Source organism: Dysidea avara, chromosome 10 (assembly GCF_963678975.1).
Source record: "Dysidea avara chromosome 10, odDysAvar1.4, whole genome shotgun sequence".
Lineage (NCBI taxonomy): Eukaryota > Metazoa > Porifera > Demospongiae > Dictyoceratida > Dysideidae > Dysidea > Dysidea avara.
The window spans coordinates 13,548,250-13,575,982 of NC_089281.1; the positions used below are offsets into that span (position 1 = coordinate 13,548,250).

Below are 27,733 nucleotides of genomic sequence, written 5' to 3' on the forward strand. Positions count from 1 at the left end.
TGTCACTTAATTCAACACTTAACATCTATTGATATAAGTCAAGGAAAGAGATTATAATTTGAGCCAGGTGTAGTTGATAAGGCTAGTACACATTTGGGCCAAATAAGGACTGAAGTAAAAAAAGGCCAAGCTGACGTCATCTGCAGAGAAAACATTTGACATTTTACAGTTGGAACAGAATCTTGATAAAATTGATGCAGAAGAGATTAAACAGCTAGGTGACACTACTCAAGGATATGTGGTTAAAAAACTATCAAGACCATACCTAATTGCTATCAATGTCTGTGAGTTTATACAAACAGATATAACATGCAATGTAATTATATAAGTACAGAATTTACATACTTGTTTAATGCTGTAGCATTTGACTATCACTTGATGGAATGGGAAGTGGTGGCTAGGGTACATCCTTCCCATCAAAATAGTGATGTGCATGGACTTGCTTTCACCAAAATGTTTTTAAAAATGCATAGTGGATCATCCCAATTTCTAGCCAACTAAAACCCTTTGGGAATAGTGCCAGATTGGTCAGATGCTGGAATAAATGGATTAAAAAGAAGTATTAGAGAAGATCAGCTATGCAATTACTGAAAGGTTGCAAGGTGCATTGGATTAAATCCTAGCACTGTGTACATGATAAAGTTGTTCATAGTATGCAAAATAAAAGCAAATATTCAACAAAATTGCTACAGCTATTATGCACTGCGATGGCCCTAGTGCACTGGAATACTTAAAGTATTGTGTTCACAATAATCTGCAAAAATTCTACTTAGTGTTATAAAAGATTTGTCACTATTGGAAGAGGTGGAATTTCTGGACAAAACTGCAATTGGACTGCTGCTAAGAAAAGGGTTGAATGGTGGATCAGGCCCCAACACTTAAAAATGCTACATAAAGATCATGCTGACATGGGTATTAATATATTGATACTTGGAAGAGATGTCCATCATCAACCAATGCTGTTGAATGGAAGAATAGAGATTGCAAAACTGCTACTCCACAATCGTTACTTCCTGCTTTAGTTAATCTATACAAAATGGACAAAGTCATTTGTGCTAAATATGTTGTTGCAAAGCAAGGACATTCAGCGTTCTACAATGACCAAAGTGTTTAAGTGAGGCTAAAAAGTAAGAGACTGCAGCCAAATGAAACAGCAAAGAAAACGTCAACATCAGCAAGAAGCAGAATGCACCGGTCCACCAGATAAGCAAGATGACTTTACCATAACTAAGAAAAGTATCTGTAATAGCTTCGGAAGTGGGCCAATTTATACTTTTACGAGTATTTCATTGTTATAACAGACTTTAGGTAGTAGCTGCTTTTGTTTTAGGGTGTGTCTCAGTCCTTGGCCTGATGACTCGCGTATCTTGATATGCTGTGTTGCTTGATATATTATACTTGCATTGAGTTGCATATTATTATTGTTATTTATCTAATATGTACAGATCTAAATCTTCGGTTTTCAGTAGACCACAGAATATGTTTATGCATGTATATTTCATGCATGGGCTTATAGTGTTCAATATACATACATTTAGTTTGACATGTATCATTTACATAATTACATCAGTTGTATTGGAATATAGCTTGAGTAGTGAGATCAAGAGGGTAATGCTGCACAGACAAAGCTGAGGTCTCAACCATGAGTACTCTACAGTATTTTTTGTACAGTATCACTAAAATTAATGGTACATGGTATAATAGTATTTTTTATATATGATCTCTTCAATGTAAAAAGGTAAAGGCAAGCACGTTAAATAGCGTAAAGGAAGAACACATTTAGTTTTGTTCTTCAAAGTGTTAAATGTTGGGTATATACATGATGTCTTTCAAAAGAATGCTGTATTTTGTGGAAAATAAACCTCAGTGATCCTCCCATGCAAAATACTTTATAATAGTTGCATGCATGGCTATTATTATTCTAACTTATGGAGGTTTTGAGATTTTCTGGCCAAAAGCATCACCCAAAAACCAGCCTTACAATACCTTCATGGTGCCTTGGCAGTATTGGTTATGTATAGTCAAGCCTAAAAGACTTCAGTGTGGCCTGAAACAATTTCAATAGTATAACCCACCAACTTATCGGCACCATTTCGTCCAACAATTGTAATTCATTTTTGGAATGATGTATTATATGAACTTCCAGTTTGCACTATTCAATAGAGCAGTCTTAGTCTCTTAGCACGCCAAATTTTAATATGTCACGTTGGTAATCATCATGTTGTGAGTGAATGTGCAAAGTGCATCATGCCCCAATTATCGGCATGAGGTACATATTATTGGCACTCTGTACTTCAGTGATTGACCAATTATCAGCAGATTTTGCGAATTCATCAGTAGCTCTCTGGTGCCTTGTTGGTTCATTGTGAAAGTTTTGTGGGATATACAGTCCTTAAATAACTCTGTTTCAGACAAGTTTTCCAGCCATTCGAGAGATATTCAGTTAAGACGCAAAAGCATACTGGTTTCCAATACAAAATTATTTTATGTATCCCATGGTTTGTATAATTTACAAGAGCCAATAATTGGTACCTGCCAATAATCGATGACTTACATATGCTAGGTTGCTATGATTTTTTTTTCAGTAGAATTGACTAACTGACTGATGCCTTCAATCAAGTAACTTGATAGCAATTAAGGCTACAAGCTTGTACTGTGGTGCTTTTTGGCATACCACAGTAACTACAATGTATGCACACATCATGGATTGTGTCCCATTTGTTTTCACTGACAGTGCAAAATGTCAGTTTGTAGCACATACGATTAGTTCTTCTATGTATGCTGTAGTGTTGTTCCAGTATCAGCTAGTTGTTACAGTTCTAGTTCCAGTTTTAGAACAATAATCTTTACGATTACAGTTCCAGTTCTAATTCTGGAACCATAAACCTTTAGAATTACAGTTCTAGTTCCAGTTCTGGAACCATGACATTTCGAATCAATCTTCAATTTCTATAACAACACTTATTTTAACTTAAGTATACTAGCTACCAAAAACCCATAATGAAATATGCACACAGACACTCATTCATAAGTTATATGCTAGTCTTGCCAGATTTAATCGTTTCATGTATGTAGCTATAATTATTAGACAAACAACTAAATAACACCACTATTTCAAGCCCTTTGAGGTAACTAATGAGTCTGAATGGTGGCATGGTACAAAAAGAGTGACCTGTATAGCTAATTATCAAACACTGAACCGGACATAACAATGTGACTGAGCTATCATTGCGTTTGGCATTCTCTAGCTACTCAGTTGTTTCAAGCAGTATTTTAGCACATGCCTACATGGTTGTAATACACACAGCTTTTCATAAAGTTATATACTAGTTTACATTGTGTTTTTGTCAGAAAAAAAATCTGGTCTTGTATAGAGCATAAAATCTAATTGGAAAAAAAACTGTATGGTTATATGACCTATTCCAGTTCCAGTATTAGTTCCAGTACTTGATGAAATTTCTAGTTCTAGTTACAGATTTGAGGAAAGCAAAATTATAGTTCTAGTTCCAGTTCCAGTCTTAAGGAAAGCAAAATTATTGTTTCAGTTCCATAGAACTGGAACTGGAAAAAAGGGCTGGAACTGTAGTTCCAGTACTGGGAATTGGAACAACACTAGTATGCTGATTATCATGTTTATCTTGAACAAAATAGTCTGTATTTTCCGTAGTGGCCAGATTTACTGCAAAGGTGTTTCTTGTATCTGTAAGGCTGTGTAGGGAATATCTGTTTGTTTTGTGCAACTTAGTTATGTCTTATGCATTACAGCATATGGCTAGTTACTAGGGACCCGCCGATTATGCTGGCATAATTATGAGCATAATAGGTGCTTGAAAGCATTGAGCATAATGCTAGCATAATAGGTAGAGTATTTGTATAATAGTATGAATTCTTGCTTATCAAAATAGCTATCACGGATAGATCGATATACTCTAATAGAACAGTCATGCAGTAACTCTAATAGAACAATCACATAGCTGACTGTTCTATTAGAGTATATCGATATTTTCTGTGATATGCATTTTGACAAGTAAGTTTGTGCTTCAGCCACTTATTATTTATCCATAAACTGGAAATTATTAGCAGAGCATGAGAACAGAGGGATAAATAATTGGGCATAATTATTATTATTATTATTAAATAGTGTGCAGAACCTCTAAAGAGTGTGAGTGCACAACACAAATTACAATGATGCAGTGCATGGTGAGTGCAAAAATACAACAGTGTGGTGTGTGATTACTTAAAATACAATTACAGTGCATGATTATGTAGTGTAATCTTAAACTGTTGTAAGGAAGATTTATTAACTAATTCATGATCTAAGCTGTTCCAAAGTCGAATTGTTGATGGAAAAAATGAGTACAGATGGCTATTTATTCTGGAGTAGGGTAGTTGATAGGTGAAATTGTGATGCCGCGTGTTAGAGTTACTTGGGACGAGGTAATGGCTGGGAATAGATACTAAATTATGAATTATTTTGTACATCATCGTCACTTTTAGGGTGGATCTTCTTGATTGTAAACTCTGCCATTCTAAATCATTTATAAGACCAGTTACACTTGTATTCCATGAATAGTCATTTTTAACAAATCTAGCTGCACGTCTTTGAACTTTTTCAATCTTGTTGATGTCTTTATGAGTGTGCGGATCCCACACTGTGCATCCATATTCGATAACTGGTACTACTAAAGATTTATAACATGAGCTTTTGATATGAGGAGGGCAGTGTTTTAAATTTCTGTGTAAAAATCCCAGTGTATTGCTTGCCTTTTTAGTAATATGCTCTGCCCACTGCAATTTTTCATTTATAGTTATCCCTAAATATTTTACCGACGACACTTGTTTTATAATCTTTGATTCCATATTGTAGGTGGTGACTATAGGGAAGAGTTTATTTGTTATCCGTAAAAATTCACATTTGTCAAAGTTAAAAAGAAGTTGCCAATCTATGGACCATTTTATGAGATTGTTTATGTTATTTTGCAAGAGGGTACAGTCTTCATGAGAGATTATTCTGTGGTACAGTAAAATGTCATCAGCATATAATCTAATCTTTGAGGTAACATTTAGGGGTATATCATTTACAAAACATAGAAAAAGAAGGGGGGCTAGTACAGTTCCTTGGGGTACACCTGATGTCACATTTGAAGGGTAACTGCTAATTCCATCTATGATTACTTTTTGTTGTCTGTTAGAAAGATAATGTTTTATCCATAGCAAAAGTAGGCCTCTAATTCCGTAGCAAGACGGTTTGTTGCAGAGTCTATTATGTGGTACCCTGTCGAAAGCTTTGGAAAAATCAAGGAAAATACAATCAATCTGGCTGTTATCATTTAAACAGTTAACAAAATCATATAGTCATGATTAGTTGAGTTTCACATGACTTTCCAACTTGAAAACCATGTTGTTGTTCTCTTAGGATGTTATATATTCTTTAAGGTGAGAAAAGATACAGGTATACACGACATGTTCTAAAATTTTGCTACAGATAGATGTTAAAGAAACTAGTCGGTAGTTACATGTTTTAGTGCGGTCACCTTTCTTAAATATTGGAACGATGCTTGCGGATTTCCATTCTGCAGGTAGTACACCCTGCTGTAAAGAGGATTGAAAAATCAAAGTTAGGATTGGTGCAATCTCATGTGATAGCATAAATTTAAGCATAATAGGTAAATATTTGGGCAGTGCAGCATAGCATAATAGGTAAAATTATGAGCATAATCGGCGGGTCCCTACTAGTTACATACATGCAAGTTTCATATGAAACATAGAAGTACATTGTGGCAGGTGGCTTATCCGTGGACTCACGGGCTGTCATTTTAAATTTACACCAGTAGGCATTCCAGAGAAAGGGCTTCAGCCCAGATCCAGTCACATAATTATGGCATAATTCTCAATATTGTATATGATGCATGTATATTATTTACATGCATATATATTTGTATATAGCTCACAGAATGATGTCGGTGTCATCTACAACCCACCTGACTTGGATTTGATGGGGAAAACCATTAAAATGAAGTTTTCTATAAAAGTAGAAGTGGAAAGTGGTACAAAGGGACAGTACCTTCATATGATGGAAGAAGTGGGAAGTACGGTGTATACTTCCTCATGACAAACAGACTGTTTTATTTTACCTGATGATCCTGACATAGATTGCAGTAACTAAGCCAGAAGTGGGGAAGTACTGTATAGTCACTAGTGTATGCTGTGACAACAGACTGTTTTCATGTTATATACCTGATGATCCTGACATAGACATCATTAATATAGCTGCATGCATGCAATGTTTATATTTTCAAAATAATTTCAATATAGTGCAGCTCATTCACATGTGATCATGTTGCATCCCATGACCACGAGGATTTCCAATGCAGAGCAAGTACGTATACCAGGGTAGTAAAATCCTTGTGATCACACACACACACACACACACATCGCAATACTACTGTTTAACAAGGAATCTCATTTAACAATGCTCACGTGATTAGTTTGCATCACGTGACCTTTGTATGAAGTGATTTACAACATGGAATTTCCTTTAACAATGCTCACGTGATTACTTTGCATCACGTGGCGTTAGTATCACGTGATTTACGAAGTTACGTAAAATCTTCCTAGGAGTAAGGCTCTCAAGTGGATTTCCTACCTTCTACTAGCATTTTACGCGAGTGTAAAGTACGTAAAATCTTCCCATGAGTGACCCAAGGGTATAGTGACGTTATTCCTTCCCATGAGTGACCCATGGGACTGCTCACGTTAAATCTTCCCATGGGAGCCCCATGGGATTAAGTGTCTTTTTACGTCAAGATGGGTACGACCTCTCGATCTTTATCACGGTTTTCAGCCCCACTCCATGAAAGATAATTTCGGTGTGATATCATTCTGAGGGGGGGCTTAACAGACCAAAGGGGGGCTTCAGCCCCCTAGCCCCCCCCTTTCCGCCGCCTATGCAGATGCTGCTTGCTGCTACTGCTACTTGTTGTTGCTGCTTGCTGTTGCTTGCTGCTTGTTGCTGTTGCTTGGGGATGGGGTAAAACGGGGACGGTCAATTGGAGTAAAACCGGGATGCCCGGAGTATGTGATCTATGCACTATAGTGTAGGGACTAGTCTACCTGTCATGCATGCATAGAGAAAGACAACAGCTGCGAGCCATGATATACTGAGGAATCAGTCTAGTGAAGCTGCAGGGGCGGATACAGGGGGGGTCAAAGGGGCTCTTGACCCCCCTCCAAAAATTTTTAGTATACCAAGATCGAGATACTCTAATAGAGCGGTCACTCTAATAAAGCAGTCATAGTATTAGAACAGTGTGTAGTGAGCTATTTAAGGATTTTTATGTACTTTATCAGCTATAAATGCGTGGTTGGTGAGGTGGGCAACTATTGCCAGCTGGCTGTGACCTTTTTTTTTTTTTTTTTTTTGGTCTCACCTTATCAAACCAGAGATAATGTAGTGCCTCAGTTTATTTTTGACCCCCCCCCCCCCCTTTCCATAAGTCTGGATCCGCCCCTGAAGCTGTCTATATATACAGTAATAACATCTTGGTCTATAGCTTGTTACCATCCCTACTGAATTGTGTGTATGTTATTAGCAGTACATGCATGCATGGGTACATGAGCGAGCGTAGATGTATAATGCGGGTATATAATATATAGCTACAATCATGAATATGGGAAGCTATGCATGCATGCATAATATTTAGTTAGGCTCTATCATGAATTTTTATTCCTTTTGCACCTTTAAATTTCCGAGCTATATAGCCAGACAGCATCATTCAATTCAGTAGTAGCTTGTGTTCCTACCAGTATTAGCTATAATTCATGTGTAATATTGTTACTTAGCTGATATAAGCTAGTTTGAATATTCCGCAGTTGAACTTATTATATATATTATGCATGCATGCTCTGCTAATCATATTATTACTAATATAATCTATATTAATACAGCTATATATAACATTAATTTTGGGCAATAAAAAACAGCTTTGCTAATAAAAGCTACATTATTAAATTGAAGAACCAACACTGCATGCTTTGGTCTTTCATACTGACAATATGCTGTCAGCTAGTGTGGCATATAACCAGTTATTGAAGTCAGTGCAGCCCATGCAGTATATAGTATCATGATCAGTGGCCACTATAGCTAATAAAACATCCAGCATTACTATAATTATGCTGATTGTATTATACTGATGAGACAATGATCAAACATGACACGATTATATTATAGCTATGCAAAACAACAAAATTCATAATGATTACAAATGCAGCTTAGTAATTTATGTTTAATAAAACATTGTATAGCCAACATCTCTACAAAAAGTAATAAGCATATGAACCAGTCGATGTTTTCAAATTGGAGGCCATATTCAGTAAATCTTTGCTGTTTTGTTGATTCAGGCCATCATAGTAGAAGGGGTGTCCATGCCACAAGATGATTGAGACAAAATGTCCTCTGGTATTAATGGTGCAACCACCAACCCAATAATGCCAATCATAAATGGTTAGTGACAGTGGCAAATTATTGACTTCTTCAAGACTGGTTGATTCTATACTGACAGGAACTACCCATGGACTTTTGTTCACAAACTGGCATGATAAAACTTTGGATTCTCCTTTACATGCATAGAACTGATCCCTTACACTGTTAGCAGCAGCATCAATTCGATCAGTGATGGTATATTGTGCCTTTCGGGGTGGCTTACTGGGGAATTCAGATCCACAATAACCCATGATATGGCCTGGGGTGGGAAAAATATGCTTTGTATTAGATGCAAAAGAAAATGTAGTTTGATAACCTGTCCTCGTCATATTCTTATTTGGGCAATAAGGAGATGTACACTGCTGTTGTATCTGTAATTTCCACACATGCGAAATCAAACATAAAAATCTGCTGTTCTCAGTCCCATAGCAGTCAAGCTTCCCATTTGCAGCTCGAGGAAAATTAAGCTTAGAATGTGCTTCTTTCAGTATCAGTGATTTGCCTTCATCAAATCCTGAGCTATTCCCGATCATCAATGAAAGACCAGCTTTTATTGAGTTTTCCATCTCACTATCAACCAAAGTGTGATAAAAATTGGGGATGTTGTTGGCAGTATAGCATTAAGATGGTCAAGAAGTTGTCTGAGGTACAAGTGTTTGTAAAATTACTGTGGTTCCACTTTAGTGTGGTAGGTATGGTACATCTGCTACAAACAAATTCCTCTTGGCGCTTAGGTAATGAAACGTAAAGCTTTACAAGACAAGCTTTGTGAAACCAGTCTAAACAGATGCAGCACTGGTATGCTTTATAATCCTTTTGCTGCGTGTTGTAAATTGCTTTTGAAGTAGATCCATCAATCCAGGGAGTCAAGCAGAAACAATGAAGTTGAACTTCATCCATCTCAGGCTTCTCCTCTGACTTAGTACAGAGATCAAACATTTTATCATTCAGTTTGACTTCTTTCAAAGAAAGAAAATTGTGTAACCATCTTATAGCATCTTCATTGTTTAATTTAACTTTGGACAAGTCTAGGTGTTCATCCATACACATACACTCCGATTAGCAGCACAGCTGTAATAACATCTGCATAATCAGTGTTAAAGCACTGGATTGAGGCATGAAAAACAAGAGCTGACTGAGCTAATGTTCGGGTGGCAATTCCAGCATGATAGTTCAGTTCCATTCTGTCAGGCTCATTGTATGCTGAAACTACCTGTGAATGCAAATAGAAAACTAATATGCAGCATGCACATTAAGAATTATTAAACCTTTTGTAGTGCTCAAGCACTATTATATTATATGATTATATCAGTCTTATAGCCTGTCAAAATTTTACCAATTTTTACATGTTTAAAGTTAACCCGCTAACTTGCTCTGTGATTATGGCATCTGAATAAAATTTTAACCACTTCTGTAAAGAATTTTCATGAAGTTTGCAGTTATTCTAGCTTATATATATATATAGAGTAGGAGATAAACAAGATTAAGTGAACATACATGTTTTGGGGCTATAAGCTGATTTTGTCACACATATATCATATATACCATATAGCAGTATCCACTAGACATGCATTCTTACTTACCTGAATGGCTGGTATTTCTTTTTCATTTGGTAACCTTTTTAAGAATGCAACTTGATTATTTCGCTTTGTCTGGATCACTACCATCTTGCCCACAGTCAAACCAGCAATTTCCTGAATGCAAATAAGTTAATGTGCATACAGAGTACATATATATTACGCATACAGAGTACATATATATTACATAAATAAATGAAAACCTTACCTCATCTAAGCTTGTTTAGCAGACATGCAAACAAAGTAACTTCCCCGGAAATAAATTATCTATTCTTGTTAGAATGGCTTCCCACTTCAGCTTTTGGCAAAAGGCATCACCACAAAAGATCTCTCGATCTGCTGCTACATTAGAATTCCTTTCACCAAGTATTTGCAGACTAAATGGTGACAGATTTACTTTTGCAAATTTTGAAAGGTCTATAAGTATGTGAGAGAATAATATAATTATTGTAACATGCATTAGTGTAGTTACAGGAGATATACATACTTGTGAAGCTAAGCAATGGGAGGATTCCACAAGCACTGTTTGCATCACACCATCAGCGCTACAATAACTTTGGATACTTGCACATTTTTCCTAGTTTACCATAGGACTGTCTGATCTATACATTCCTGTCAAGTACATTACATATAATATTATATAATATATACAACATTATTATGCTCTAGCTTTTAAGTATACACTTACTTTCCATGTGCGCATCATAGAAGTCAATCAAAAGATTAGCAATGGTTGGATTTTCCATTTTCAAAGCTGCAACGGTCTTTTTATATGCTTTCTTGTCCTTGTTTATAGTTTCATATATCTCAGTTTGATGAGGATGCACAATTATGTCAGGTTCTTTTTCATTATTTGCTTTAAATAATTCACGCAAAAGATCAGAATCTCGATAAGAGTTGGCCACAAACGAACTTGCAAATGATGGTGGTATTAATTGATGGAAATAGCCAGTAACAATGTGTTCTCCAATAGGACCAATAGGAGTTGCAGAAAAGTTTGTTGCATTCGTAATAAGGCATCTCATTTTCTCAGAAACATCAACTGGAGGCGAATCATTATCTTTCCTTGCTTCTTTGAGGTACTCTTCATAACCAGCATCAAATTCAAATTCTTTGTGGTTTGCACCATCATCTGGAATATCAAAACATACATTATCAGTGTCCTGATTGCACTACTCTATGCCAAATCTACATATTATACCAATAAAATAAACTTACTGACATGTATACTTACAAATGGCAGAATTACATCGGATTTTCTTCAGTGGCTGGTTATCCAACTTCCCATCCTCATTACCTATTGTACGTAATCACAGCTGTGCACTTTACATTAATAAAAATATTATAGGTACCTTCAGTGTTTTCTTCAAGATCACGTTTTCGTTTTGATTTATGTGTGTTTTGTTTATCAGGTTCATCTTCACTTCCACTATGATCTGTGGGAGAAAGCAAGTAACACATGTTCTTTGTACATACAAAACCAAGAGTTCATACTATTTTTATTATGAACTCTTGATAAAACACTTAAACATACAATTTGAGGCAATGCTTTCAAAAGTCTTCTTCCGTGGAGGCTTTCTGCCTGATGGTTTTTCTTTATTCTTCTGCCTTATCTTTTGATTTAAATGGGTCATATTAGGTTTCCCAATGTCACCAATTTCTTGGCCAATCATCAGCTTGCAAGCCATTATATGGTAGCACATCCTCGCTGAAGGACATGAGCAACTTTCTTTTGGGAAAAGTCGAACAGCATAAGGTGTCTCATCATCTGCAGCTCTGACCATCCAACATCCCTTGTCAGTCAGCATTACACGTTTACCATGAATAGCCTCCCTTGCAAGTGCTAGTTGACTATCACCTTTAATTATAGAGCTTGCTTTGATAGATGTAGGGTTAGATGGCTCATCCGAGCCAGTATTATATGTCTCATCAGTATTGCATGAAAATGAAATGCCTTCTCTTGCTTTACTAACGATGTCCTTTGGGTCAATTCCTTTTGGAAGAAAGGGAATAAGACTTGGGTCACGCTGCATGTATGTGAAGGCATCTTTAAACTGCCATGAGCCGCAGAGATGATATGCTCTTACAGTTTCGCGCTGATAGTAACATGATAAGTGAAACAATGATACACAAATCACGTCTAGTGGTACTTGTTTCCACCCTTGCAAATTATGAAGGACTGCATTCATTGATTCAGCAGGATTATTTGTTATCCCATTTTCAGGATTTGAAACACCCATCTCTCTTAACTTCCAAATTGATGAGTGTACCTTAAAGGCAGGTAGAAGCTTTTTTTCAAAGTACTGTAGCACAGTTGAATTAGTAAAAGTCTTCTTGACACTTATCCAAGCAGCATTAAAATCTTCTTCTCTTTCTTCTATCATCAAAGCTTTGAAAGCATTAACATAAAAACTAATTTTAGATGGTTGGCAGTTCGCATTCTTCAAATAAAAGTGCAAGTCACGCTCAAGATGGTTCCAGCAAAATGTATTCAAACACAATGGAAAAATATCAGAGAAGTCAAACTCCCTATCAGTTACCATAAGCAATCTCTTTGAAGCCAGGAGTGGTAATGAATGCCTAAGACTTTTCATAAATAGCAAGTGATCTTCCTTGAGTCTTCTTGAATGAATGAAAAAAGCCACTGGTGTGATAGGATCTTTCTGGAATATTGAATTTCAGTAAACTAGAGTTGAGAGATAAAAAAATCCCCCATATTAAACATGGTATCATAATGCAAGATTACTGGATTTGATGACACTCTTAGCAACACTTCTAGGTTCTCCAAGAGAGGGTGTGGTAGCAGATGAATGCATACAGTTGGATAAATTTGAAAATGTTTTAGAAAATCCTGTGATTCCCCTTTTCGATCCTTAAACTGCAGTTGGAAACACAACTGATAAGTATTGAAAAAGCATCATGAGATATTCTGAATTGTCGATCTACTTCTTTCTTGAAATTTTTGACTTGATTTTGGTTTCTTGGGGTCTTAATAACATGCTGTGGTCCACCTTCATCTTCATTAACAATTTGTTGATAGATTTTTTGGGTAGAAACCATAGGACCTTTGTTTAAAACCTGTATAATGCACATACACACATTAACAGCAAAGCTACAACATGCAGCAGATGCAGAAGCATATAGCAGTACAAATATTAAAATTCAACAGTTAGCTATACACATAATTGTACTTCCACATGCAACATTAACATTACACAGATGCATATTTTAGATCATATGTGCAACTGAGTACCTATAATCAATAAAAACAGTAAGGGAGGGTATCTAACTAGTCTAGAGCACTTTCAACAAAATCACTGTGTATCTTAGAGGGTATCCTACTTTGGTAGAACAAAGCCAGTACCTATCAACAGCACTCTATACACCTATCAACAGTTCTCTGTCATCAGTAAAACTGTTAACTGGCAGTTAGGCACTCTCTCTTACTATTTTTATTACTGATGAACTTTTGCTATATTATTTTGCCATATACCTTTTCTTTGATGTGAGGTGCCGAACGCACAAATGGTTTTGAAGCTTTCTTGCAGTTGCGGTGCTGAAAAGACTTATAGATTGTGTGATCTCCTAAATAATGAATTAAATAACTTGATCCTATACCCCAGTATTCAAATCTTTTAAACGAATTGTCACCAATTTCAGATTTTCTATCCTTGACATCTATTGCACCAGTCTTCTTTTTGATGGAATATTTACCAAATTCTGTAGTACAAGTACCTTTGTGCACCCATTTGTATTGGTCACATCTATAAATTGAGAAAACATATCAAACAATTAAGCGACTTTAAAAAAAAATTTTTTTTCGTTTACAAGATAGCTACACGCGTCTACACTGGAAGCAGGTTTTCAAGGCTCTGTCATGGAGCGTCAGATAACTTTTAAACCTTTCCCCCGTTCTAGCAGGAATGGCCAAGATGACATCTACTTTCACGTAAAACGCAACAGCTTAATACGGCCTTTTTCATGGTACAAAGTAGGGGGTTTAACATTACACATAAAACCATTGGCAATGAAAATATTGGCACACCCCAACAATCCAGGCGCGAACTTTTTAACTAATCCCCGTCATACAAGGCTAGATCACTCCTTGCTTGAATACTTCAGCTAGTTATACCGTTCGTGACGAACGTTATACATGATACAAATAATTTTATCGAAGTGTATATTTAGCCGGTACCGGTTTGCAAACACTAACGGCTATTGTGCCGGCACTAGTAGGTTGCCCCGAGCATTCAACTTTAGGGCACGCGTCTAGTAGGTTGCCCCGAGCATTCAACTTTAGGGGATGCGAAAAGTAGTTCCTTAGCGTTAGGGCGGTAGGCTAGGGTTCAGCTTTGGTTTCTTCTTCACATAGAAGTCACTTCAGTCGGATGTTTATAACGTAGAAACTAAATAATATGACTAGCTGCAGCGCCGGTGGTATAAGGCCAATGAAACTTGATTAGCAGTTTCGCGTCATCGCCCCGCATGCTTTTGATACACCCGCATGGAATTTCATTATTGGTATTTCAGATCGAAATACTCTAATAGAACAGTCACTTTTACTCTAATAGAGCAATCAGCTATACTCTAATGGAAAAATCACTTGTTATAGATTAGTAACGTACTTTAGCTATTTAATGCAAGAGTAATCAATATAAATCTCACTGTTTTTTGGCAGAAATCTTCATGTTTGGGATGTGTGTTGTGCTTTTGGAAAAATAATGAATAATGAATAATAACCACCCGCCCGCATCAAATTTTCAAAAATCTGAGCGAGAAACTGGTAATTAAGTTTCATTGGCCTAATCGTTACAAGCATTGCTTATGAGTACGGATGCCCGGGTTCGAACCCCCGCTTAGACAACTTTTTTTTTTCGCTTTCTTAGGTTTTTGTACAAGTTTTTTTTTAATGCACGTAACATTCTAAGTATTATACCCTCCACTGCCGGCAAAACAGTGTAACCGGTACCGGCTCTATATAACCTGCCTAATTTTATAAAAATCACCATCTCAATCCAATAGTAGGCATTCCAGTATCCGAGATTTTTTAATAAAAAAATTCTCCGTATATTCCCCAATAGAACCCTGGCACAAAATGACAACTCGTGTTTAACTTGGGATTGCTCAGTCGTCCGAGCTCCAATGAGGGTGAAAATCGCTGTGGGGTTTGTCCACACGCTGATCATCATGAAAATCTTAGTTTTATCGTGCGCGTTACACATAAGTAAGTTTTGTGTTGTTTTGTAATCTTTTCAAGCCTTGTAATGTATATAGAATACTTTAAAACTTTAAAAAACGTACGGTCGGGTGGAAGGTAGTCACTGGTGCTTACTTTAAAGTGCGTAGTTACTTCGCTCGGGTTAGCGATTTTCAGCTCCAGAGCAATTTTCTGATGGTTGTGTCATCAGCTCAAAAGTATAAACCACTTCAAAGTCGGCATAACAATGCCATAATTGAAACCACAACTCCACCTTAGGTATTGTTGCATCATTGTGGCACCTCCACTTTAGTTGTTTACCTTTATAACTTGTTAACTTGATGTTTTTACCAACTTGAGATAGCCACTTGCCTATGGGCATACACCATTGTATTGAGAAGTGTGCAGTAGGTGAAACATATTTGCTCACCACAAAGCATACAAAGAGCGCTGAGATCCGATAAGACCTGAAGTTACTCTCACTACATGTACAAACTTGCAGCTAGAAGCAACTGCAGTTTCAAGATAGTCCAGATTGCTAGATGGCTTCCTGATTCAATTGTGCCATTTTCCCCTGCAAAATGTATGGGGAGCCCTGGAGAAAAAATGTACCTTTTTTCAGTTTTTAAGCACTGTGCATGCCAAAGTAGCTAATTCCAACCCGACAAACTATATATTTCTGAGATCAGCAATCAATACTCTATCTATTGAGCATATAAAAAGCCCGTTTTTCCAAAATTTTAAGATCAGTCTGGAATGCCTACCAATAGTCGCATACCCCGGCTGAGCACTAATTATTAGTGAAGCGCGCGCTATATTGCGTAGGCGAGTTGCAATGGAGAAGCATTCCTTTCGTGAATGTTTAATTCATCAACTTTTCAATGGTCAATAGCCATTGTACATGTAATCAAATAGATATTAATTTTTTTTAAAAATTGTCAATATAAAACTTTCAAGTTAGCTGTTGCCAGATCTCCAGAATGTAAACCTTAGCTGTTTGCAGATCTCCAGAATGTAAACCTGTGGAAAAAACGGTTACATTTTAATTGGTGAATTTAAAAAAATCTTTATCACGCACGCACACGCACACACACACACTCACTCACTCACACACACACACACACACACACACACACACTCACACACACACACACACACACACACACACACACACACACACACACACACACACACACACACACTCACACACACACACACACACTACACTACACTACATGCTCACATAAAAATAAAACACTGCAAGGTATTGTAAGGGTTGTTTACATTAGTTAATTTTGTGGTCCACCACATATAGCAACAAGGGAAATGTGTATCTGTGATCAAGAATTTAATTTAGATTCTAATATCATTATTAGATGGTCAGACTACCTTTGTCAACTAGTGACTTTTGGTAAAAAGCGAGGGGTAGCCAATGCCTTGGGACTCTTGTACACTATGTGAGAAATCCAATCAGAAATGAAATCCAATCAGAAATACACAAATATTTTAGAAACCAAATCCTAAATCCAAAATCACGTAAAAATAATGGAGAAAGTGAGTTTAACAAAGTAGACAATGATCGATCACGAATACCTAAAACAAGATGTAGATCAACAACTGTACAGGTAGTTACTAGTTAGCAATCTCACTAAATGCTTTTAAAATACATAAAGATTGGGACTCTCGTACACACCATTTGGGTGCTTTGCGTGGGCGTTGGCAACCCCTCCGGTACACCATTTCGGTGTTTTGCATGGGCGTTGACTACCCCTCGAAAAAACAAAAACAAAAAGACTATATAGAAGATGAGCCCTGCACAGCTACGTGGGTTTCTTAGTACAAAGCATACACTCACCTTATTTGCACAGTGCCCAATCGTCATCATGGACGCTTCCACCTCCCACCGTGCACTAAAGTAATAGAAACATTATTAAAATAATAATATAAGCATTAATATTATTATAGCATAACACAGCAGCTCAATATTACAGCATGATAAACAAACCAAAGTATTTATACAGAAAACTATACGTCCTAGACATTTAATCGTCTTTGAGCAAGGCCATTTTAACGAAGGTGCAAATTGTGCGTGGGCGGGCAATTCATTACATTCTGTTCGCTGTTTATAACTATCACTGGCAAACTAATGTATATACAATATCAAAGAACGTATATATTTAAACAGTTGCATGATACTTATAGACTGTTTTTTCACTGTCAGCCACTTCTTGTGCGTGGGCGACCCACCACCCCTCCCCTCCGCACCCTCCCACCCCCTATATGATATACGTGCTATACAGGTGAGCATATAAAAGTTGCTAAAATTAACAGGTTTCTGTAGAATCAGTTTTTTAAAAATAATTCTAATTGAACAAACAGTACATTTTCATACTATAGCTAAATGACATTAAATTATATTGAATTGTTCTGATATGACATTTTACAGATGCAATGAATATCAGCTGCTAGGTACATATAGCTATATATAGCAGAAATATCATGCATTCCCTTACCTTAGCTTCTTCTTCTTCAATTCCCACTGTGCTTCATCTAAACCTAGATCATAAAGAAACACTGTCCCTCCTTTAGGTTGGACGGGAGGATTAGATTCCGAAGTGTTAATGTAATCCTTGTAGGTTGTGTCAGCATTCTCCAGGTAATCCATAACTTGGCTATAGTCTAGAGCTTCATTCAAATCGTTAGAAAGAAGTTTACAGTCTGACTCGGGTGAGCATGAACTACTTTGCGGATCTCCCGCTTCACAATCCATTTAGAAGCCTCCCAGTGCGAGATTAAGAGTCTCTCAGTGTGAGATCTGGGCTTAAATACGTACCAAGGACGACAAAATCTCTCAGACCCTATATGGTACTTCAAAGGTTGCCACAAGTTCATTTAAAGTAAACCGTCACATCAATGCAAGCATGCATGCACGCGTCATCAGCTACCTATAGCTACGTACGTAGCTAACTATACATGCGTCCCGCGGTTATACTCCAATTGACCGTCCCTGTCCCCGTCCCCGTCCCCGTTTTACCCCATCCCGTTGCTTGCTGTTGTTTACTGCTTGCTGCTGCTGCTTGCTGCTGCTGCTTGTTGCTACTGCTTGCTACTGCTACTGCTTGCTTGCTGTTGCTACTTGCATGTTGCTGCTGCTGCTCGTTGCTATTAGTGCTGCTTGCTGTCGTTTGCTGCTGCTGCTTATTGCTACTGCTTATTGCTATTGCTTGTTGCTACTGCTACTGCTTGCTTGCTTGCTGTTGCTGCGGCTGCTTGTTGCTACTGCTTGCTACTGCTACTGCTTGCTGCTTGTTTGCTGCTACTACTTGTTGCTGCTGCTGCTCGTTGCTATTAGTGCTGTTTGCTGCTGGCGTGCTGCTTATTGCTATACTGCTTGCTGTTGTTTGCTGCTTGCTGCTGCTGCATACTGCTGCTGCTACTGTTGCTGCTAGAGTATCAGTAGTATTGAGAATTACCATAGTGTAAAAATATAGGCTATATGCATGTTATTATCATGTATGCAGTGTGTATAACCGTACAATGTGTGAAGTACCTAGTCAAAAAGATTCATTCATGCATAAAATGATCGAAACAATTTCCCATCTATTTCATTGATACGATTACTGATGTGCTGTAATTGCTTGATTGTCCTGTAAATTATTCCATTAGTTTTACACCATTACTAGGGTACATGGTTGTTTTGTAGCTGGCTGACAAGAATTTGCATGCAAATTTCTGTGACTGGATTTTGGAAAATCATCCTTTTGGGAACATGCAAAAGTTGCACTGAGGAAAGCTCACTTAAATTTTTCAGTATTGTAAAATCATTTTTCATTTTTTGCACAAGCAACTATTATGCAACCTTTGTGCTGTGAAATTCAACACTCAAAGCTTCTTTCTACTAGGATGATTTTATCAGACAATGTTGTGATTTCACAATGCGTGGAATGGCTTAAACTAAGTCTTTAGACAATGATACTCAGATGTTATTAAAGAAAAGGATCAGAACGCTTATCAGAAGTCTATTTATATGTGGTAGCTAGGAATGAAATTATTTGATTCGTCAACAAAGCTGAAATGATTTATCACCATTTGTCACACTTTAATACATTACAAATGAACTTTTCATAGTAATGCATATAGACCCGTAAATTGACTATTCATAATATCTATGGAACCCTTCAAGATATCAAGCTAAAATTTCAACAGAAGATAGATAAACAATCAGTATCTTAAGAATGGTTTTCCAAATTGGGTCACATAGTTTTGCTCTTAGTTTACCGTTTATGCATGCATGGTGACTGATACTATATATGCAGTAACTACATTTTAATTATAAGGCTATTGGTGTACAAAATGAGAAGTATTGCTAACTGTCGACATGCATGATATATATATATATATATCATATATATACACAGCATACATTCAGCAGAACCGTCAGGCTTGCATACCAGATATTTTTACTTGTGATTGCATAATTGCTGGATCATACTGTTGCACAACTATAGTCCACACAATAATTGTCAGATGTATATACACAAAGAACTGATTTTCCTGCTCAGCTACTTCCATATATCACATTGTAAAAGTTGCATACCATTGTGATTTTAGGTTCCAGGAAAGACTAGTCACTATGTAATCTATAATCTAGTGTGGCACCTACAACTTGATTTTCAAAAACTGGCATTATAGACACAACTGGTCTCCATCATGGATTATTACTCATTGATAACAAAATTGGAGTACTTACTATGTATCACGCGTAAAAAATATTACGATTGTACATTTTGCAAAAAAAAAAAAAAAAAACATTTACAAACATTATAACATATAAACAAATTGGCTCTCATGTTGAAAATGTTCATTTGTGTTTGTACCCATAGTATTGTTCTTGTACTCTTGCATCAGCTTTAGGTTTGCTGGCTATTCCCTTCTTGGCTCCACCAGACAGGAACTGGCCCATGTGAGCAGCTTTCTTAGTGTGAAGTAACTTTGCCATAGAATCTGATGATTGTCTTGATGTATCATGTGATGCTTGTTGCAATTCTGAGTCCAGCTCGAGACAGCTACTAACAAAGTTGGCGTACTCCTCATATTGTTGATCAGATCTTGCAGCTGTTTGCATCAAACATTGAGCAGAGTGGAGTACTTGACGTGCTTCATCTAACTGACCACGTTGAGCTAGTGCTGCACTCTTTTGTACAGCAGCTAATCCACTTACTCCAATATTACAATCCTGTAGAAATAGGGTACAGTGAATTATTTATACAACTAATTATTAATTACTTGTTCGATGTCTTCTCGTTTCTGAGTGAATTCTCGACATTTGCTGATAACTCTTAAACATTTCATTTGATGTGGTCGATGGTAGATGACCTGCACTTGGAAAGGAATGCTTCCTATTTTCTTAGCTGCATCTCTATCTTTAGTAATGAACTCCACAGTGAAGTCCATGTTTCGTGGAGTATTGCCTATTTCTTCATGAAACCAACTAGCCTCCTACAGTAGTCCAGTTAATAGTGTCTCACAATACATTGTACACTACTGATCTTAGTAGATCTATCTGTCTTCAGTAGTAAGCAAGGGTAAGTTATCATGCTTACTTCCACTTCAGTGGCGACAATGACATTTTGAGCAATGCTACGTATCTGTCGTACCATCTCAAGAGGATGAAGAATGTTAATAGTTCCACCAGTAATGGAGGCTGCTTGACTGATGGCTTATAAACCACACTGAGTATCTCTATCAATTCCCAGTATGGAAAAGTAACATTACAAGTCTTAGTATCTTCTCCAATCTGTAAATTAGAACAAACATTAATCGGTGGCAGATTTAAGGGGGACTCTCTTTCCCCCCTCCAAAGGTTTTTTTGTATACATGCTGTATACGTCATGAAAATCTCATCCAGTGATGTTTTATCTTTCTATTGGCTACACAAATGCAACCAATGTCTATCTTATAAATGCTGTATTCTCAAGACTCCCAATGGCCAGCCTACATGCTAATTGAAACCCACATTAAAAGTGCTGTATAAAAGTACACAGTTATTAGCTGTGTGTATCAGACAGAGTATAATCAAACAGAATTCCTTTTAACACAAACAGTAACTTTTCTTTGATTGCTGTCTAAATAGCCAGGGGCGGATCCAGAGTTTGAAAAGGGGGGGTGCACTTTGCTGAAGTTGAAGAGCAAAAAAAGAAAAAAAGAGGAAAAAAAAGGGTCACAGCAATAATGGCTGTCCTTTACCAAAAAGTATATACTATAAAGATCCTTATTCATAGCTTCATAGTTTAGCTACACTGCCTCATGAACACTGACTGCTTTATTAGAGTGACTGCTCTATTAGAGTATCTCGATCTTGTATGCAATTTGAAGGGGGGGGGGGGGAAGTTCCCCCCTGGATCCGCCACTGATAGCTATATAGCTGTACACACCAAAATCTGTAAAATGTATAGACCTTTCAATATTCAGAATTTGTCAGTCTTTTCAAGGGAACTGCATTCTAAGATCCTGTCTAGCTATTACCACTGTATTTGAGTGCACACGGGTATGTAGTTGCTGTACGGGCTGTATAAACTAGTTCAGCAGGAGGGAGGGTAGAAGGGAGGGTAGATGGAAACCTTGGCCTATCAACTATTGTACATTATATAAACATCAAAATCGAGATACTCTGGTCACCAAATATACAGCACTGTGTCAGTGAAATCTCAGTTATCTGGACCCCACTTATCCGGATTTTCAGTTAACCAAACTACGGAAATTACTGCTCTATTAGAGTGGTGACTGTTCTATTAGGGTAGTTGATAATATTGAAATTTTTAACAATGTTTTTTTATGCTATTTTTCAGTACATGTTATTTATATACAGTTTCTGAGATATGGACTTTTCAGACTTATGAACCACCCCTGGTCTCAAGGGGTTCGGATAACTGAGGTCCCACTGTATAGCTACTCTAAGAAACAGCCACACATTCAATTTCAGAGGGTCTAATGTACAAAAATTTCCTGGGTGGCATGCAACTTTGTTAGTCAAGAGCATACCATAAGCATCAAGATCAAGATACCCTAACAGAGCAGTCACCTCTAATACAACAGTCAGATAAAATTGTGATGACCCCATGCCAAAATTACTTCCATCTCAAAGGGAATTTTCAAAAATTTCCTGCTGGGTGGGGGGATAGTATGCCTTCCCTGTAGTGTCATTTCATTTTGACCCCACTTTCCACAAGTCTGGATCCGCCCCTGTTAATGACCACCTCATGACAATACCATTATGTCACTTACAGGGCTGTAAAATCCTGTGTAATCACAACGACAACTGAGGGATCCCACCCCAGTGTAGGGTACATCATCAGTACACTCAGAGGAGAGAGTACGATCTGATGCTAGTGCTACACTAAGTGTGAGAGCTGGTCCCAAAGCCGCCCATCCCTTGGTACTTAGACCTTGTACACGAGTCTTTAGGGCACTAGAGACATAAGAAATATACTCATCACAAACTACAGAGTATTGCTTACTCAATTGATTCTACAAGTGATTTATCACTAAGTAAGCGCTTCAGTGAATGTCATTTTTGAGCAGTTGATCATAGTTACTCAGTGTTGCACCTTGTACTGTGGAACCATCAGTAGTACCATCTCCACACACAGTCACTTTACCCTCAAATAGCACAAGAGCAACCTGAACATAACACACAATGGTTATGTAAGTAGGTGGACATTTCTCACTTGACAATTTGGTCTCTCTACACTGAGATGGTCCAGGTGTCGTATTACACTTTGATACATTCCAGTCGACTAACACATCGTGAGCCACCACTAGCTTTACCGCCATTTCTAATTGCACTTCACTCAGCTGTATATAAAGACCATGCATGTAGTTCTTCTAGTATGCTAGTTACCTACCTTGTAGCTCTGGCACTTCCACAGTATTGTCCATGCTACCACTAATGTCAATGGCAAAGATTATTAGACCTCCTTTAGTGGATGCCTTGATGGCTGCTTTAGCTTCAGCAACATCATCCTTGATAGCAGAATCGTCATCAGCTGGAGGTGCTGGGGGAACTGGTTCTAGTACATAATCCACTTTGGCTTCTCTTCATCAGTCACATCAACATTCTCATTGACATGATCACAGAATTCACTAAAGTCAAATTACATGATCAGTTTAGCCAGTACATCACTTCTCTTACCATTTCCATGTCATTGTACCATCTTTTGCTTTTTCTAACTTTTTGATACAGTTGACAAGACAGCCTTGCAGCCAGAGTTCTTGCAGTAATAAGGGTCTCCAGTGGCCATAGTAGACTCTTCTGCCAATGTTCCCAACTGGAGTACTAACACATTAGTGTTAGCTCGAGCTACTCTAACTTTCTTTTTCTTTGCTGCAGCCTTTGGGGCTGAAGGAGGTGGAGGAGCAGATGGTGGACCAGACTTTTTCTTCTTCATTACACTTCTCAAGAATCCTTTACGTTGTTGCTTAGATTCTATTTAAAAATGTTTACTAACAGTACAAGTTAATAAGCCGGTTACTTACTGGGTGAGGAAGATGCAGCAGTTGCCTTAGGCAGACCTGATATGACCACTTGTTTACGATAAGAGTCCTCAATTGTTGGATCATACTGGTCCACAAAATGACCTTGTACATATTGAATACAGACAGTCGATTTTCCTACTCCACCACTACCAAATATCACCACTCTGTAGTCAACTCCTTCACGTGGTGTGATACGCACTAGTTCATGGAATGCCTCAGTTACATTGTGACCAGTCTTTGCTGAAGTCTCCATGAAAGGAACACTCAACTTGTCTGCCAGAGCTTTTCCTTCGGAATATGTGACCACCCGTCCCATATCCAGATCCTTTTTGTTTCCAACCAAAATCTATAAGTGAAACAAGTGGTATGTCAAAACCATACAAATAGCAGAGTAATGAGTTTTAAAGACATTCTAGTTTACAGTTGTGATAGCTAATTATATTCAAACAGTAAAGGCTACTAGTAGTACTTACAGCAGGCACGTTATCAGTGTCCTTAATCCTAGTAGTGAAGTTGTACATTGCCTCAGCTTCAGTGAAGGATTGTTGATCAGTGATGGAGTATACTAACAAGAAACACTGGCCAGTCCTCATGTACTGATCCCTCATTGCAGAGTATTCCTCTTGACCAGCAGTGTCCAGAATATCCAGTAGGCAAGTCTGCAAATGTGCAGTATAATAGACATACTATAGTAAGGTTGGATAGCAGCTATTAGTGAGCTGCAGTACAGTAGGACCTCGAATCTTGATTATCCAAACCTTCAAACAGTATAAGTGACTGCTCTAATAGAGTATTTCGTCATTAGGTGAATGTTCTATTAGAGTAAATGTATGTTCTATTAGAGTAGTTGAACAGAACTCTGTATATTGTATATAAATGAATGGACTTCATTTATCCAAACAAACTCACTTACACTTTTTATGATTTAACTGGCACACAGGTGTTCAGATAATGGAGGTTCTACTCTACCTATTATGGTGGCTCCAGGAATTTTGGTCCAAATTTTCTGTTGCATGCACTCTTAAATTAGGGTGGTCTGGGGGCATGCTTCCCCAGGAAATTTTTGAACCAAAAGATGTTTAAAGTTGACCATTATGTTAGGAATAGGCTGGCATAGTATCAGGAGCAGGCTAAATAGTTAAGCGATGTGAAGTTTGAAGATACAACACAGATGGATACCATTCTAGGGGTCTGAGGGCATACCCCTAGCATTAATTTCATGCCTTGAGATATAATTTTAGTACTGTGTTGGCACACAAGTAACGTTAAAATTTACATTTTGACTGTTCTATTAGGGTAGTTGACTACCCTATTAGAGCAATATTTCGATTTGAACATTTGCAAAATCAATTTCAATTGCTTGATCAGTTTCTCAAAACCTCAGAAACCGCCCTAAATCCACCCCTGGTTATAATAACTATACTTCTCCTGCTATGGAATTCACTACCCTCTGGTGTACAGTAGGACCTCACATATCTGAAAGTGTTAATTGTAATAATAATCTTGATTATCCAAACAGTAGCGGTGATTGTTCTATTAGAGCATTTCGTCATTAGGTGAACATTCTACAGTGGAACCTCAGTTATCCGGACCCCACTTATCCGGATTCTCGTTTAACCGAACCACGGAAATGATTGCTCTATTAGAGTAGTGACTGTTCTATTAGGGTAGTTGAAAATACTGACATTTTCAAAAAAATTTTCTTCATGCTATTATAGGTTATTTATACACAGTTTCAGAGATACAGACTTTTCAGATTTATGGACCACCTCTGGTCCCAAGGGGTTCGGATAACTGAGGTTCCACTGTATTAGAGTAACTGTATGTTCTATTAGAGTAGTTGAACAGAACTCTGTATAATGAATGGGCTTCATTTATGCAAACAAATTCACTTATCTGATCACTTTCATGATTGAACTGGCACACGTGTTTAGATAATGGAGATCCTACTGTATAGAGGAACTCACCTCAGGCTCCAAAATCAGATGCGATTACTTGAGCAACAACAGGAATTTTTGAATAACTTTTATGTCTTTACAAGGCTGTGGGACTTTGCACACCAAGCTAAGGCCTTAACACTGCATAAATTTGTAACATTAAATCAAACGTGATTTTGTGTAGTGTTAGGTGTTAGGCAAATGCCATACTAAGAATATATATATCATGACTACATATCATCACCAAGTGTATACAAATAATACTATCACTCTCAGATTCAGAAAGTCTGATCTCCAAAAATTTCCTCTCCTAGGTTTGTATAATTTACATGTTAGTGTTCATAGTACAATGTAGCTAGTTAGGCCTAGGCATTGAAAAAAGAGTATTCCCTTGAATATGCACCTCACCAGAAAGGTGCTTCCTTTGCTTCTGATACATACTGTAGGAGTTAGTTGCTTGAGAAAGTGTGCAGTGTCAAATAATAGTTAGACAATGACACCAAGTATCAGCTTTCTCGGCTTCTTTGTCTGGTGGCAGCAGCCCTGCAAAGTCATTTCCGATTAATCGGGAGGGAAAAATTTGATTTGCAGACATCCACCATCAACAAATCACACTTACATCCATTCAGCAGTTTTATATCTTCACGTTGTAGAGTAACTCATCCCCAGTCAAAATGAGACGTCACTGGAGTAATAATCGCACCATGAATTTAAGTGTATGGAAGTATACGGTGTTTGTAAAAGTATACAGTACACATTTCCCGTAAACACGTATCTCAAACTACGTATAATTAATCACATTTCTGTATACTTTAATTTATGGTGCGATTGATTTGATTATGGTATTACTCCAGTGACGTCTTATTTGTAATTTGTGATTAAATGGATTTGCTTAAATAAACAGATATTTAGAAAGTAGATGAGTTGTTCTACAATGTAAAGAAATAAAATGATTGGATGTAAGTGTGATTTGTAGACGGTGCCACGGTGGGTGTCTGTGAATTGACGGTTGTACGTATTAATCGGAAATGACATTGCAGGGCTGTGCCACCAGACAAAGAAGCCGAGAAAGCTGATACTTGGTGTGCAAAGTCCCACAGCCTTGAACTAGCTAATTAAGACATAATAAGTTGTTCAAAATTCCTGTTGTAGCTCGAGTAGTCGTGTCCATTTTTGGAGCCTGTCCACCATAGTAGGTGAGTTAAGGCCACTCCAATTAGTAATTATGTTTCTGGTCCACCGCCCGCATCCTTTTTTGGAGAATGTGAAATTTCAGAAATACATTGGGAAAATGCCCACATCAGCTCTTTGAAAAACCTGGATTTCAGAAACAAATATTGGGCTGCAACAAGTATGCTAAATCTAACTAAGTGTCATGATTTGTACTTTATCAGTGACTCTGAAACCTGCAAGAAATGGGCAGAGTGTATAGTACAGATCGATATACTCTAATAGAACAGTCAGTAAATAACAAAAAATACTCTAATTGAGCAGTCACTTAATTGTTTATCCTCGTTGAATTCCGCCCGCCCACAAGGACCAGAAACATAATTACCAATTGGAGTGGCCTAATCTACTTTAAGTACAATATTTGAAGTCTGCAAATTGCCCTTAAGATCTATTCTCTTTAGCTCATCTTGTTGTGCTTTATACCTGTCCATCGTCACTGCTGGCTTGACGGCGTCTGTGCATGTCATCGATCGTTTCCTCCTCTTCTTGTTCCACCTCTTCAACCTCGTCTGCGTCATCCTTCGCGGAGTAGACGAATTGCTAACAAAATTCATGTTCTTGACACTCGAGTTGACACTAAATCTAGGGGAGCAACACGCTCGGCAACACGTGACCAGATGATCGCGAAAATATGCGTGCAGTACTGTACACTTGAAAGAATGGAGCGGTCTACAGCGATTTTTAAAGCAAGAAGTTTTGACGCAGAGATGCCAATACGATTGTTTGCTGCTGCTGTACGTTGTTGTTGTTGGTCTCTGCTATACTTGCTGTTATG

At 37.6% G+C, this 27,733-nt stretch overlaps 2 protein-coding genes and 1 pseudogene across 2 annotated transcripts; all 3 read right to left on the minus strand.

The window, feature by feature from the left end:
* Positions 1 to 8,310: 8,310 nt before the first annotated feature.
* LOC136269201 (uncharacterized) lies at positions 8,311 to 12,733 on the minus strand. The gene is made up of 8 exons (XM_066064703.1): positions 11,594 to 12,733; positions 11,412 to 11,495; positions 11,294 to 11,356; positions 10,748 to 11,191; positions 10,547 to 10,671; positions 10,268 to 10,476; positions 10,066 to 10,176; positions 8,311 to 9,695 (listed from the first exon to the last, which is right to left on the minus strand). Exons 1-5 carry the CDS (start codon positions 12,651 to 12,653, stop codon positions 10,637 to 10,639), a joined length of 1,686 nt encoding a protein of 561 aa, XP_065920775.1. The 5' UTR covers positions 12,654 to 12,733; the 3' UTR covers positions 8,311 to 9,695; positions 10,066 to 10,176; positions 10,268 to 10,476; positions 10,547 to 10,636.
* Positions 12,734 to 12,753: 20 nt separating this feature from the next.
* LOC136269219 (uncharacterized) lies at positions 12,754 to 18,077 on the minus strand. Its single transcript, XM_066064724.1, has 3 exons — positions 17,770 to 18,077; positions 13,553 to 13,823; positions 12,754 to 13,137 (listed from the first exon to the last, which is right to left on the minus strand). The coding sequence occupies exons 1-3, from the start codon at positions 18,024 to 18,026 to the stop codon at positions 12,901 to 12,903; spliced, it is 765 nt and encodes a 254-aa protein (XP_065920796.1). The 5' UTR covers positions 18,027 to 18,077; the 3' UTR covers positions 12,754 to 12,900.
* Positions 18,078 to 20,103: 2,026 nt separating this feature from the next.
* LOC136236777 (circularly permutated Ras protein 1-like) lies at positions 20,104 to 27,518 on the minus strand (annotated as a pseudogene).
* Positions 27,519 to 27,733: the final 215 nt, after the last annotated feature.